Genomic DNA, 14,715 nt, shown 5'->3' on the forward strand with positions numbered 1-14,715 from the left:
GCACAACTTCAAGGTTCAAGGTTGCCCAACAGGGCTTTTACAGTTCCTGGAGTGAAACTGCTGGGTCAGAATGGACTGTATTTCCTGTTTTCTTCTCCCTGGAAGGTGGGAGAATGGTGTCACACTGTGGTTTGGCTTTTTTCCCTGATAATCAGGGATGTCTAGATTTTTTCTTCCCAACAGCAAATTCTTGCCCAATAGGCATCTCCTTGGGAGTGAACTACTTTTAGCATTTCTAGCATCTTTCTCCTGGACAGCATCATTGCTCTTAAGAGACAGACTTGGATTTGAGCAGTGATTCACAATCAGGCAGCACTAGAGCAGGAGCAGCAGGACTAGGTCCCGGAGTGCTGGGGGCACTTTCATAAGTGCTGGAGGAAGTGGCATTTCTGCTGGTGGAAGTGGGATGTTCCTCGTGTCCCCAGTTAGAGCTGGCAGTCCCTGGAGGGCTGGTCCTATGCTTCCTACTTCTGTGCACATGGTGTTGAGCTTTGGTTTGCTTACGGAGGAGCCCAGGCAGAATGAGGACCTCCAGCTAATTTTTTAACAATGCTAACCCCAAAATCTTGGTGTGTGAACTGTACCCTGTCTTCTTTTCATTCACACAGTGACACGATGAATAACTCTCTTGACAATGGGACAAGGGTTTGTGTGGCTGGCAGAAAAATGGATCTGGTGACATCCAGGCCCCAGTCCCTAGAACCTGTGAGCCTGCCACTCACAGTGCCAGAGGGAATGTTCTGAATTATCTGAGCTGACAGACTGATCACCAGAGTTCTCAAGCACTCAGGTCATTTCTGGCTGTGGTCAGGGAGAGGGATGTGAGGCCAGAGAAGTGCGTGAGGCTGGGCTACTGCACTGACCTTGGGGGGAGGAAATGGAGTCTTTCCTGGAGCCTCAAGGAGCCAGCTCTGATTCCAGTCCAGTGAGCCTGGGCTAGACATCTGACCTTTACGACCCAAACATAGTAAATCTGTGTTGCCTTAAGTCACTAGGTTTGTGGCAATTTGTGACAGCAGCCATATAAAGCTAATACAGTTACTGATATTATATTTTAAAAGCTATTTCCAGATAATATGTTCAGCCCCACCTTTAAAAGGGTAGCCCATTTCTACACTTCAAGTAATGATAAATTAAGCAAAGCTATCACATTCTCAAATGCCATAAAAGCTGATGCTCATTTAAATCTGCATCAATACAGGAGCTGGAGGCAGATTAACCCAGCTTCTGATGAATGGGCAGAATAAACAATCAGCTAGCAAAACTTCTCATTCGTTATGGCTGTTAATCTGAATGGATTTAAATTATTTCCTTGTTATTTCATTTAGTGCAATAAAAATAAGTTAGAATCACAGGTGTTTCTTGTGGGAAGCCGTTCTCGCACGTGATTTGAGCTACCTCCCTGGCTGGGTGTGAGGCGCTTAGATAAGCTGTGTCAGAGCCTTCCCCATCCTTCCCCAGGCTCGAGGGCTTGTCCGTGTGGGGGTGTGACTGACCACTGACCTGAAAACCAATCACTGACCCTGACCTTGGACTGCTGCTGCCTTCGACCTTCATTGGATGGAATTTTCCCCTGAATTTTTTTGTTCCCCAATAAAAAAGTTCACTCCCTGGCATGTTTTTCTCTCTTGCTGGCCTCTTGTGTAAACCTCAATACCACATCAGATGGCTAGAGGCAAGAGTTGGGAGAAGCCGTCTCTGGGTTGGGCAAACAAAAGGTAAATTGAGAGTCATGTGTCTTTAATTTGAACTCATTAGTTAACTTTTATGTTTCGAACCTCTAGTATGAAGCTAGCGTGCTGGTCGAGTGGCTGAGTTTCTTTCTCTTTTATTGGTGACTGAACCCAGGGCCTTGAGAATGCTTAGCCACCAAGCAGCATACATCCCTGGTACCGCCCATCACAGAACTGTCAAATAAGCAGAACCCTGCTGCTGACCAGAGGTGCCATCTTGGACAAGCTAGTGGACACCACTGGCTTATGTTTTCCCACTGGTGATGTCAATAAGGCCTTCCCATGTGGAAGGTACCTCAGGGTCAGTACTCTCCAAAATGAAGCCATTAACACATCTGGCCAGTGTATGCACCCTGCAAACAAGGCACATGAGGCTGGGTAATTCCATAGCTCATTTTTTGGGGGGGCAGGTTCTGGGGATTGTACCCAGGAATACTTTACCACTAAGCCACATCCCCAGCCCTTTTTATTTATGTATTTTGAGACAAGGACTTGCTAAGTTGCTGAGGCTGACCTGGAACTCAGGATCCTCCTGCCTCAGCTTCCCAAGTCACTGAGATGACAGGCTGTTTTAAGTATTTAAGATAATTTGTGAACAAAACAGACAAAAATCCCTGTCCTTAAATTCCCAAGGACAAAGAAAACTGCATTTATTTGGGGCTAATTGAGATTGAAACCTGGGAAAACATGAATTCAAGCAGTCTTGAGATGTTCTCCAAGGTTTTACAAAGTGGCAGCTATCTTTACTGTTAACCCCAAGAAGTTGGAAATTATATCACTGTTGGTCAGGAACTATGGTGCTGGCAGAAGTTAGGAAGTCCCTCTCTATCCTAATGTCTATATAAATTATACCTTTCACGTTCTAAAATCTACACATTAAGAGATGTAATTATAAATATATAAATATTATATGCACATCCTGATGGTTGTTTCTTGTGGCAATCCTGACAGAACTGCCACCCTAGATTTCTGGCACATTCTAGTTGTACAAACTTTGTGTTCTGCCTAGTGTCTTAAATGGAGACCTGGCTCACAGGGTGTGTAAGACATAAAGACATGAATACACTTAAAACTCCTAACACCCTGCCTGGTCTACCGTGAGTTCAACATGCGTTAGTGTCACTGCCTGGATGCAGAAATGGGGGCTGAAGTTCAGAGATTGAATGATTGCACCCACCCAATTGCTGGAAGGAGCCAGGGGCCCAGAGCCCAAGTGCTGAGCCTCTTGATTCCTGCGGACTCAGGACACTGAGATGGCCCTTGGATTGGTGGAATTTTGCATGGTAGGCTGCTACCTTAAGGGCAAGAGTCCCTTTGGGAAACAGCCACCTTTCCTGGAGTACTGTCTCCCATGCTCTTTAGTATTCTCTCTCCTGGAGGGAGGAGCCAAGAGTATTTGTAAATGTTGGTGCATTTTATGAAGCAAATTTGCCATCCCCTTTTTAGAAGGTAGTCATTTCTTATAACTAGAGCCTTAAAGACTTACGTTATTAGAGTTTAAATGTTTAAAACAAAAACAAAAACCACGGGCTGGGGGTATGACTCAGAGGTACAGCACTTGCCTAGCATGCAGGAGGCCCTGGGTCAGATTTCCAGCATTGCCCCAAATACATACACATACACACACACACACACACACACACACACACACACACACACACACGGTATTCTTACCTCCCTCTCTCCCATTTACAATTCCATTCCTGCTCTGGCTGGAAAGGGGTGTTTGGTTGTCAACTCAGTACTATGCAACTACTGCCTGCGTTATTCTATAATTTGGAATAATCAGTTGGGGGAAGGGGTCGGGGAAACCAGGCAGGGCCCAATACTTATTGGAGATTACAAGTCCCAGTGGCTGAAGCAAGGTCTGAAAGCCAAGAGCCTGGTCCACTGCAGGAGGACGCCTTCTGGTGGGGAACTTCAAGGGATGGTGAGGAGGGGAAAAGGGCATGGTGGTGGTGGTGGGGGGGGGAAGGTTGCAGGGCCCAAGTTTGGGAACCTATGGGAATCGGAAGAGGAATTTGAGAGTGAGCATTATAAATTATTCTCTTCTGATCCTCTTAGAGGTACCTTAATAAAGACTGACATCATTTTTAATTTTTTGACTGCGGGGCACTTTTTCCTTGAAAGAGTCACAAACCCTGGGCACCCGAGCTCCCTGTTCTGCCTCGGGAACGTTCCCGGCTGGACGAGTTCCGTCGAGTTCACATTGGCATCAACGGCTCCCACTGAGAGGACTTTGCAGAGGACCCCCCGCCGGAGCAGCGAAGTCTGCACTCCCAGACCTTCTAACCGCGCAGCACGACGACCCCAGGTCCTCCTTTGTCATTTCTTGGTACATGAACTTACTTTCCCTGGGGTGGAGGTGGCACGGTGGGGACTTCTGCCGCCACCACGTGTTAAGGAGCTGCTCCTCCACGTAGGACCCACCTGATCCCCGCCACTACTTTCACTCCCCGGGCCTCAGGCACTTCCTGTCGCAGGTGGTCATGTGACCCAGGTCTGGCCTATCACAGCCCACAGGCCCCTGACCAGTGATTGGTTCGGCGCTAGGCAAAAGATCGGAGTTGATCCAATCAGAGTGCAGCTGGGGAGCGAGCCTGCGGCCGAGGGAGGCGCTCCCCCGAGAACGTCCGCCTGCCTGGGGGTCGGCGCTGGGGGGGGGGCTCTCTGCGGGCTCGGCGGGACGCCGTCTGCATCGAGCCCGGTGACAGGGGAGTCAGGTCTTTCCCGCTTGCCTTTGGCGTCCAGGGATCTTTTCGGGAATGGGTCCGTCGGTGCAAACGGTATTGCGCCCACCTTCTGTGCTGGAGGGCGCTGGGCTGTGCACAGGCGGACGCGCGTGACTCCTCCAGCGCGGCTTCTCCGGGCCTCATTCGGAGCGTCCCGGGTTGATAGAGGTCTGATTCTTTCATCAGGTCTTAAAGTCAGTGCCGAATCTAAAAGTGGCATTTACCGGCTCACACAGGCAAGTCCCGGGATGTGCTGTTTGCATCACGAGCTCAAAGGAAGTGTCCCGAGAGCAGTGCTTTCTAAAGCCTCTCAGTTCTACTTCCTTTTGAAAAATTTGCATCCTCCCCACCACACACCTCTGGAGGGCCCCAGGAGGCCCCAGGAACTAGGATTAGGCTACACTCCCAGACCTTCTAAAGACAGGGTCTTACTGAGTTGTCCAAGTTGGCGTCTAGCTTGAAATCTTCCTTTTTTCTTTCTTTCTTCTTTTTAAAATATAAACTTAGTGCTCAGACAAGTTCGGGCAGTTATTTCCATCTAATTTTGTAGCTTCGTCAAAATAGAGAATTTTTGTTAAACTCACTTTCATCAAATTATTGGTTTTGATTTAAGATGAACAAATCTCAAAGTAATAAAAAGGCAAGTCTGGCACTAGGTGCACCCAAGGCCAAGTCACTACCATCTGTCTCCCAGTCAGTTCTTTTTTTTTTTTTTTTTTGCACCAGGGATTGAACCCAGGATGCTTAATTACTGAACCACATCCTCAGCCCTTTATTTTGAGACAGGGTTTTGCTAAGTTACTTAGGGCCTCATTAAATTGCTGAGGTTAGCTTTGAATAGAGACTCTCCTGCCTCAGCCTCCTAAATTGTTGGGATTAACACCACCATGCCCCACCAGCCCAGTTCATTTTGTCTCTGCTTCCTTTACTCCCTGTTACTGACTGTTGTCTTCCCTTCGGAGTCTGATGTTGAAGCCAAATGTGCAATAAGGCCTTTAGGGAGGTCATTAAGGTTAAATGAAATCTGAGAGAGAGGCCCCATCTGCTATAATTGGTGCCTTTAGAAAGAGGAAGAAACCCTAGACCTTGCCCCACTCTCTGAAAGGCCATGGGAGGACACATCCAGAAGTTCATCTCCTCTGGTCACCAGAAACTCAATTTGTTCACATTTTCAGCATGGACTTGTAGCTTCCAGAACTTGAGAAAATAAACGTCTATTGCTTAAGCCACCCAGGCTATGCTGCTATGTTATGTTAGCCTGAGCTTATTAATACAATCCTCCATTAAAAGTTAAGAACGATTACACTATTGGAGTGGCTCTGTAGAGCCAGAGGAATGAAAGGTTTTGCTCCATTTGTGTACAATACATCAAAATGCATTCTACTGTAAAATGAATAAATACATAAATTTAAAAAAAGCCAAGAACAAAATCAACATAGCACCAAATTCCAAACTCCCATGTGTTATATGTATAGATTATTCTTTTCAAATATATTTTTATTTATTTTTTTGTTGATACTGGGGATTGAACCCAAGACCCGGCACATGCTGGGCAAGTCCTCTATACTCCCAGCCTTTTTTTTTTTTTTTTGAGAGAGAGAATTTCAATATTTATTTTTTAGTTTTTTCTGTGGACACAACATCTTTGTTTATATGTGGTGCTGAGGATCGAACCCGGGTTGCACGCATGCCAGGCGAGCGTACTACCTCTTGAGTCACATCCCCAGCCCAATCCCAGCCTTTTTTAACTTAATTTTTTGAGACAGTGTCTCCCCAAGTTGCCCAGGCTGGGCTCAAATTTTCTATTCTCTTGCCTCAGTATTGGGAGTAGCTGGGATTACAGGTGTGAGCCACTGCACCAGGCTTGGTCCCTCCTCTTGGCCAACTAGATAATAACAACAAGATTTAGGGTGGGATCTTTTTCTTACCAAAGGACACCAGTCACCATAGCATATGCACTGGAGATTCAGTAGGACCTCTGAACACTGGCTCTGTTAAGCTTCCCTGGTTGGCAGTACCTTTTCTGTATCAAACAGTGAAAGTACATGGTCCTGATCCTACCAGGAGGGAACAATGGAACCCAGGCACGGGGTGTAGGGGGGTATTTCCCCCACCTCTATCCTATGCACTTTTTAAAAAAACAATATTTTAATTATAGTTATTAACACATTAATTGTAAAAATCAATGGGATTCACTGGGATATCTCCCCACATGCAAATATCCTATGTCCATCATGCCTATCCACCCTTCTTCTACTCTCAATCTTGCTGTCCTCCCTTTATTTACTTCTTCCCATGGCTGATGTTAATCTGCATCCTCTCCCTGTAAGCAGTGGTTAACTGTGAATACAGCAGTTTTCAGTGAATTCAGAGTCCTGCCAACAAATTATCAAAGCTGAGAGTGGTTTTGCAAATGCCCAGAACTTGCAGTTGGTGTCTGAAGTGAGGGTGGTCTTGGGGGGCTGTTCCCTGTGTGTGGCTGACCTGTACTGAGCACCTTCCATGACCAGCGTAATTCAGGCACCTCTCAGTTCTCTGCTTCACGCCCGTCTTCTTTTTCCACTTATTGGTCTGTATTCCTGTTTCTCCCACTGGGCGTGCACCCCAGGGCAGAGGTTGAGGTGCTTTGCATATGATGAGACTAATCACCATACTCAGGCCCTTTAGGAGTGTGTGCTTTATTTTCTCTTGCCCTTTATTCACACCAGACTGGGTATGGTTCTGATACCACCAGTTATCCCTGACTAGGCCCAGGAATGCTCGGTGGGAGGGCCAAAAGATGGGAACCAGGTGGGCTGAAGGAGAAAGGGCAGTGTGGAGTATCCAAGGACACATTAACAACCTTATATCTCCCTGTAGGGAGGGGAAATTCCTGGGACAGGTTACCTTGGCAACAGGTTGGAGCAAGGGCAGGTTCTTTATAACATCACTCAGGGGATTCTCTAACTTCCCAGAGTCACTCAAAATTGGCCTCCTAGATCCAGCCTGACTCCATTTACCTATCTACACTGACTGCCTGTCTAATTATGGCTGCATCCCCCCTCTAATTTTAGGAACTGCTTACTGCTGTAAGGAGAAGGGGCGACATTTGTTCTGGCTGCTTCAAAGCCAGAGGGGGTGATGTGAGGGGGCATGGCATGAGGGGGCAAGCAGCTTTGGAGTTCTCTTTTAGAAGTCAGGTTGGATTGAAGTCTGGTTGGGGAAGAGCAGGTTGTAATGTCATCTGGGGATGGGTGCTTCTATGAGAGAAACAAAACCATGAGTACTGAATAATGTTGCAGCAGCTGGAACATGTCACTGTATAATATTAGTCCTCTCACCAGGAAGAGTGAGGACTGAAAAGTTGTCCCCTAACAAAGTTGGAGAGGACAAGGCCTTTATTTAGTAATGTAGATCTTTAACATCCCCAGTTATCAGGAATGTAAACCCAACATTTAACTTTTAATGTTTCAGATGTTCATCCCCATAAGATGTAGTTAAATAATTTAATGTCATCTGGTCTTGTAAAATCCTTCTACTGTTATGACCTCTGTGTCTAGTAGAGAACCCCTTAATGCTGTTACTTAGGATGGGATAATCATACTAGCAAACACCAAGCCTACCTGTGTAGGTGAGGAATATCTGTAGGCCTTAAACTAAAAACTACTCTGGCAGTTCCTTTTGATAGTGAGTTTCTTTTGATAGTTAGCAGGCATTCCTGTCTAAGAACCTCTCTTTTGTAGTCTTCAGTCTTGCTTATTTTGGGGGCTAACACAAGGTGTATACCTTAAATTTCTTCTTCTCCTTCTCCTTCTTATTTTAAATGCCCAGGAAAGGCTGTGTTTCAGCTTTAACTATTTTTGCTAGGTGTTTAAAATGAAGCAGTCAAACTGACTTTTGTTTCTATCTATTGTTAGCAGTCGGCTGAGTTTCCATGGGAGTCCTCCTGGGGGAACTTGAGAGCAGCTTCTCAGTTCTGCTAGTGCAATTTGCGCTAGGATGGGTCCAGGTCTTGCTTGACCATGTGGTTTCACTTGGAAGCATCAGGGATGTCTCCCTTCTCTGATGACCCTCCTGTTCATAGCAAGTGCACTGATTGGCTTTCTGTTATCCAGGGGTCTCATTAATCTCCCTGATCGGGAGGTTATGTGGCCCAGAGATGCAAAGCTCTTTAGAGAAGTTTCCTTCTCCCTGGATTTAGACTGACTCAGAAGGCAAGAGCCAAAAATATTGATTTTTCTTGGCCCTTTTAATTTAATTTTAATTTTTATCTTGATCTTAAACATCTAGCAAATAAATTAAGAGTATTGGGCTTTAATGTCTACAACTTTATAATTATTTACCTTTTTTATTAATTGGGGTCTGCATTATCCTATCTGTCCTGTAGGCGATGGCTTATTATCTTAAATTAACCCAGATTGTGTGTTCTTACAGCAATACCTCTTGCAAAAAATTAATAGGCAATCTTTAGACCATTTATAAGGAAAAAACAAAATAAAATTAACAAGAGTAAAAACATATTTTGTTTGTGTAATAGCTACTTTGAATTTTGGCTGAGTTACATATTATATCCCCTGTTTGAGATCCTAGTAATCTTCAGAAAAATCAATCTTTTGAACACAACTTTAAATGAACTGAAATCTGGCCCACTGTGGAGTCATTCTGATGTAGTAAGATGGGATGCAGAACCTTATCTCAGGTAAGGCAGGACTCTTCATAACTCTTTATAAATCTTAAGTGTTCTAGTTCTGAAGCTGATCTTTGCTTCTTAAATATCATTTTATAAAGTTTATATATATTGTTGCTCAAGGTCGTAAGAATATTATCTAATACAATATGATATTACATTTAAAACTTGAATTAAAGAAAGGCTGAGAGCTTTTAACCTTTTGTGGAAAAGTAGCAAAATGTTTGTGTTTTACAATATTAACCTTTACACAGTGTAAAAAATAAATTTATATATCTTATTGATAACAGGCCCAGTTATAGAATAATAAATGATATAAATAAATCTCCAATGTTATTCTTGTAAGCTTAAAATTACCATACAACTTTATTTTGGAGAACACCAGTTTTATATGCTCTTTTAAAGCTTCTTATTGAGCAGGTCCATTATTTTGTGTGACCATTCCTAGGGCCTCACTGACAAATTGGTTAAATTTTGCTCCATAGGTAAGTTGAGAACAGGGGCTCAAATTAAGGCCCCATTTAATGTCTTAAAGGCTTCCAAAACCTGTTCATAACTCAGAGGGGGCGTAAACTTTTTGGTAAATTTATCCTTTAAAAGTAGGCGGCCCTTTATGGATTCAGGATTTAGGGTGGTGTTTTTTATTGTCTCCCTGAGTTTCTTATGAAGATAGCAGGGCTTTCCTGGGGTCCCTGAGTAATTTCAGAGACCTTGGAATAGTTAATGGGCTTTTGCTTGATCCTCCTGATGGCTTCCAGGACCAACATTTGGAAATGTGTATTCTTCTAAGCATCCTGTTCATCATTTAGGTCCTAGTCAGGATTGTTTCTGGGAATCACCTGCATGAGATAGATGAATAATTAGGTTTGTTTCTAGTTTGTGATGCTGGGGCATGGGCAAGATGTAGGTCCATCTCCAGATTTTTTAGCTACTTGCTTTAGGGTGGACTCCTTCTTATTAGAGGCTAAAGTTTGGCTGAGTAATAATATAATATCTTTCCAGGTGAGGTCAAGCACCTGGCATAAGTTTAGAAACATCCCAATATATTTATTTAGATCTTCTGACAATTTCCCTGAATTTGTTCTTATTTGTTTTAAGTTTGGGGGGGTGGTCCTCTTGATTTCTCTTCCTCAGTAGATGATTCCTTAAGGCCTTCTCTCCTGGTAGACATTGAGGTTAGTTTGACAACACATGAAAACTCGGCACTTTTCCTGATCTGTGATTTCCCAGTGTGTCGACTAGTGGTCAATCTACACACTGACTTGAGAGAGAAGTTCCCACCTGAGTGATGGAAAAATTCAAGTTTTCTCCCTCATCAGAGAAAACACTTTATCCACTGTATTAGGGATGTCTCCCTAAACTTGAGCTTCATTACCGTCCAGAAAACCCGTCTCTCCTCACCTGGCTTTGCCAAAGTTATTTCTGGCTTCCTTTGACAAAGTGCTAGCTAGGGTCCCTGTTTGCCCTGTGCCAGAGACCCTGGGAGGATTCAGACTTAAGGGCTTTCCTCCCTGCCACCGTAACTCCTGATTATGAAAAACCCATGAAAAAACAGGATAATTGTATATGTCTTAACCTTTTGTGCCTAACTGTTGTCCTGTAGACTAAAGGAATCTCCTGATGGTAAGGGGAACTCTATTGGTTTTAACAATATAACAAACACCACTTTCCAGAGGAATTTATGGGAGGAGTTGGTTAAAATAGAATGCCTCCCTCTTGCAGCATTTTTAAAAAAAGTACAGTAAGTGCATCTGAGCACAGGAACAGTAATGGGAGATTTTAAACTGGCTTGTGAAAGCTAACTATGGGAACAAAAGGAACTAGATGTTATCTCACTAATCATCTTACGTCTTTCCCTCAGTCCTACAATATTAATTGCTAGTGTTTCTGGTTGGTAAAAGGAAGGGAGCCTCCAGGAGGGCATGGATGCAGGGATGGGGAGTGTTGTGTGGCCCGCATGGAGCAAACAAGTAATTGGGGCTTTCCCTCAATGCCATTCATCTACCCACCACCTTAGCTACCCTTTAGGGTAGTTGGGAGGAGTTTTCAGAGAAGGAACCTTAGGATTTTCACCTGAGTGTAGCCCAAGCCAGAAATTCCGCAGTTGTTTCAAACTCCTTCCTCCATCTCCATGCATCCAAGACATATCGGGACTAGGGACACTGTGCACTCACGCCAATTGCTCTCCAGGCCTGGACAGAAGAGTAGGAAGTGGCTTCAGCAGAACCCAACATGCCTGCTCTGTATTGAACAGGTGATTGACAGCTGCCTAGGCTAGGAAAACTTTCACCTGAGTCTTGAAGAATGGCAGCTGCACTAATGCATTTAAATAGCCAACGGGTGCTCTAAATCCTCCAAAATGAAAGAAGAAAAATGAACCTCAAACAAATGTGGGGTGCATGGAGAGGAGCTTACCTCCGTGTAGACCTTGGTGGAACCTCCAAAAATGATACCACTGCTTATCAGTGAAGAGTCCTGCTTCCCCACATGTTGAAGTTTGAACGTTAGAGAAGCACACCAAGGCAAGCATATGAAGCAGGGTTTATTTAAAAAGGGGTAACGGAGACTTCTCTTGAGAGGGAGAAGGGGGCCATAGCTGGTGTCCCAAGAGGGGAGGTGTTCTGTCCTTTTTATATGTCCTAGGCTTTCTTTGTTCTCCTGCCTTTTCCCTCTTATCTTTCAACTTCCTGCGGACATGACTAGGCCCAGGAATGCTCAGTGGGGTGGCCAAAAGGTGGGAAAAGGTGGGCTGAAGGGGGAAGGGCAGGATGGAGCAGCCAAGGACACATCAACAACCTTATAGCTCCCTGTAAAGAGGGGAAATTCCTGGGACAGGTTACCTTGGCAACAGGTTGGAGCAGGGGCAGGTTCTTGATAAGATCCCTCAGGGGGCAGTCTCTAACTTCCCAGACTCACTCAAAACTGGCCTCCTAGATCCAGCCTGACTCCATTTACCTATCTACACTGGCTGCCTATCTAATTCTGCCTTCAGTTCCTTCAAGAGAAGGTTAGCATTATCCAAATCTGCACCCAGTTTATTCTGATAGCTTTGTAAGGTTGTCAAAACTCAGGGAATGGCGAATTTTAAAATAAATAACATGCTTGTATAAGTTCAGAAATCAATCCCGCCAGAATAGCACTAACAAGCCCCGCCCCTCCACTCTGACCCCGCCCCTAAGCCCCGCCCACGGACTCCTGCAGGAGGCTTCGCTGGGAGGGGGCCGCAGTGAGCATGCGCACAGCGCCCAGGCGCGGTTGCCGTGGCAGCGCCTGCCCGAGGAAGGGCGGCGGCGCCTGGCCGGACCGTGGCTGGCTGAGGCAGCGACGTTGCCACCCGAGAGCCCGCGGCCTGGCCGGAGGTGGTACCAGGCAGGCTTGAGTCGCGGAGTGCTCTTCCCGGCCGACGGGGATGCGGGACCGGCTTCCGGACCTGACGGCGGTGAGCGCCGAGCGGGTAGCGGTCCGGTCTGGCGGGGCGGGGCTCCGGGCGGGGTCTGGGACTCAGCTGGCCGGGCGCGGGCTCCGGGCGGGTCCTGAGGTCCGGACCGGCTGGCAGGGCGGGGGCTCCAGGCGTTCTGGGCTCCTGAGGTCCGGGGCAGCTGGGCGGGGGCTCCCGGCGGGTCCTGAGGTCCGGGGCAGCTGGGGCGGGGGCTCCCGGCCGGTCCTGAAGTCTGGGGCAGCTGGGGCGGCGGCTCCCGGTGGGTCCTGAAGTCCGGAGCAGCTGGACGGGGGCTCCCGGCGGGTCCTGAGGTCGGAGGCTCCAGGCAGGCTGGGGCTCCAGGCGGTGGTTCCAAGATATGGGATTTTAGAGTTGGGGGCATTGCTGGGATTGGTGTCGGTATGCTGGAGCTCCTGGTAGGAACTCTGGGCTCGGGCTACTGGGGTGGGGCTCACAGCATCCTGGTGCTCTGGGAAGGCTAGACTTACCCGCCCGGTTGGGAAGGGGCTTCCCGGGCTGCAGATCTGAGGTGGATCCCACAGGGAGTTATCTTTGCTGGTTTTGGTATACTCCTTCGGACTATTGTGGGCCGAGGTTACTCTTGTGAGCCAAGGTCTTGGTGACCCCTCAACAGGTGGGATTCAGGGTGGGGTGACCCAGAGTCTCAGGGAAGGGGCTGGGACCCAGCATGACACCCTGAGTGGCTGGGGCTGTACTTCCTGGGCAGAAGACTGCTTGGAGCTCAACCATTACATGGCTTGGCTGGTTCTTTCCATACTTACCACAACCAGAAAGGCCTGGCCAACTGTCCTGCCATGTGAACCCTGGTGCCCCACTGAGCTGGATGGTGGTGGGGTAGGGCCAGCCTGTAGTTGCATCTTGTATTTTCTGTTTCCCTAGTAAATAGTGCACCTGGGGAAGGAGGCTGTGGGTGCTGAAGCTTTCTTAACACACCTGGTAGAGTGCATAGGCACTGCTGAGTGACCAAATGACCATTGACTCCAGCAAGAGGAAAGTAGCACAGTTGAAAATGGAAAAAGATTTTAAAATACTTTTAAGTGACACATGGTATTGTACCTATTTATGGGTGTAGTGTGACATTTCAATACATATGTGCAAAATGTAATGTTTAGATCAATGCAATTGACATATCTATCACTTAAGATATTATCATTTCTTTGTGCTGGGAACAATCAAAATCCTTTGTAGTAGCTATTTGGAAAAGTACAGTTACTTGTTGTGAACTCCAGTTATCCTGCTGTGCTCTAGAGCATGAGAAGTCATCCAGCTTCACTCTGGACCCATTAACAATATTTCTCCATCAGTTCCTCACTCACACCCTTCCTTCCAGGCTCTTATGACCACAGTTCTATTCTCTACTAACTTGAAATCAACCTTTTAGCTTCCACATATGAGTGAGGATACACAGTGTTTGTCTTTTTGTGCCTGGCTTATTTCACTTACCAAAATGACCCAGTTTCATCCATGTTTCTGCAAATGACAGAATTTAATTTATTTTACTGGTTGAATTATATTAAAAGTGGAGCTATTTTTAATGCATTCATGTGTGTATGGGTGACAATGCTGTGAATGAGATGGGGACAGCAAAATTATGGTGGAAGTTTAATAGATGTTCAAGGTGAAACATTTTAGCCAACATAAATAGTTATGATTTTTCCCTCTCTTAAAAATGCAAGTACTAATTCATGCTGGGTATTCATTGTCTTGCTTTTCCTGTACACAAATGTAACCTGTGTTCTCCAATGGCTGCATAGAACAGGGTCTGAGGCCCACTGCTCTGAAGCACCTGTTGCCTGTGGTACATTAGCTTGCTTCTGGAATGGGGCTAGGTCAGTGTTTAGTGTTGTAGTTGGGAGGAGAGAGGACAGGCGTGGGAGTCATTGTCAGTTCTGTGAGTCCTGTAAGGACTCTGAGGAGAGCACCTAGTCCTCAGGATCATGGGGTCTGTGCCTCATACTCCTCCCCAAAGCTTTCTTCATGATGGCTTTTCTTTCTTCCCCTTTGTTAATGGTCAGCTAACCATCTTGATGGTGGTCGGATTGTTTTTTGTGGTGCTGGGTACTGAACCCATGGCCTTATGCATGCAAGGCAAGCACTCTAACAACTGAGCTATATGCCCAGCCC

At 46.2% G+C, this 14,715-nt stretch overlaps 1 protein-coding gene across 4 annotated transcripts in view; it reads left to right on the forward strand.

The window, feature by feature from the left end:
• Positions 1-12,373: 12,373 nt before the first annotated feature.
• Positions 12,374-14,715, forward strand: part of Stx2 (syntaxin 2) — a 31,743-nt gene continuing 29,401 nt past the window's right edge. For all 4 annotated transcript variants that reach the window (XM_026408038.2, XM_026408040.2, XM_026408039.2 and 1 more), the window contains exon 1: positions 12,374-12,570. In XM_026408038.2, coding sequence (XP_026263823.1) covers positions 12,541-12,570 — 30 coding nt within the window. In that variant the 5' untranslated portion in view covers positions 12,374-12,540. The remainder of the gene's footprint in view (positions 12,571-14,715) is intronic.

Source organism: Urocitellus parryii, chromosome 3 (genome assembly GCF_045843805.1).
Source record: "Urocitellus parryii isolate mUroPar1 chromosome 3, mUroPar1.hap1, whole genome shotgun sequence".
Classification (NCBI taxonomy): Eukaryota; Metazoa; Chordata; class Mammalia; order Rodentia; family Sciuridae; genus Urocitellus; species Urocitellus parryii.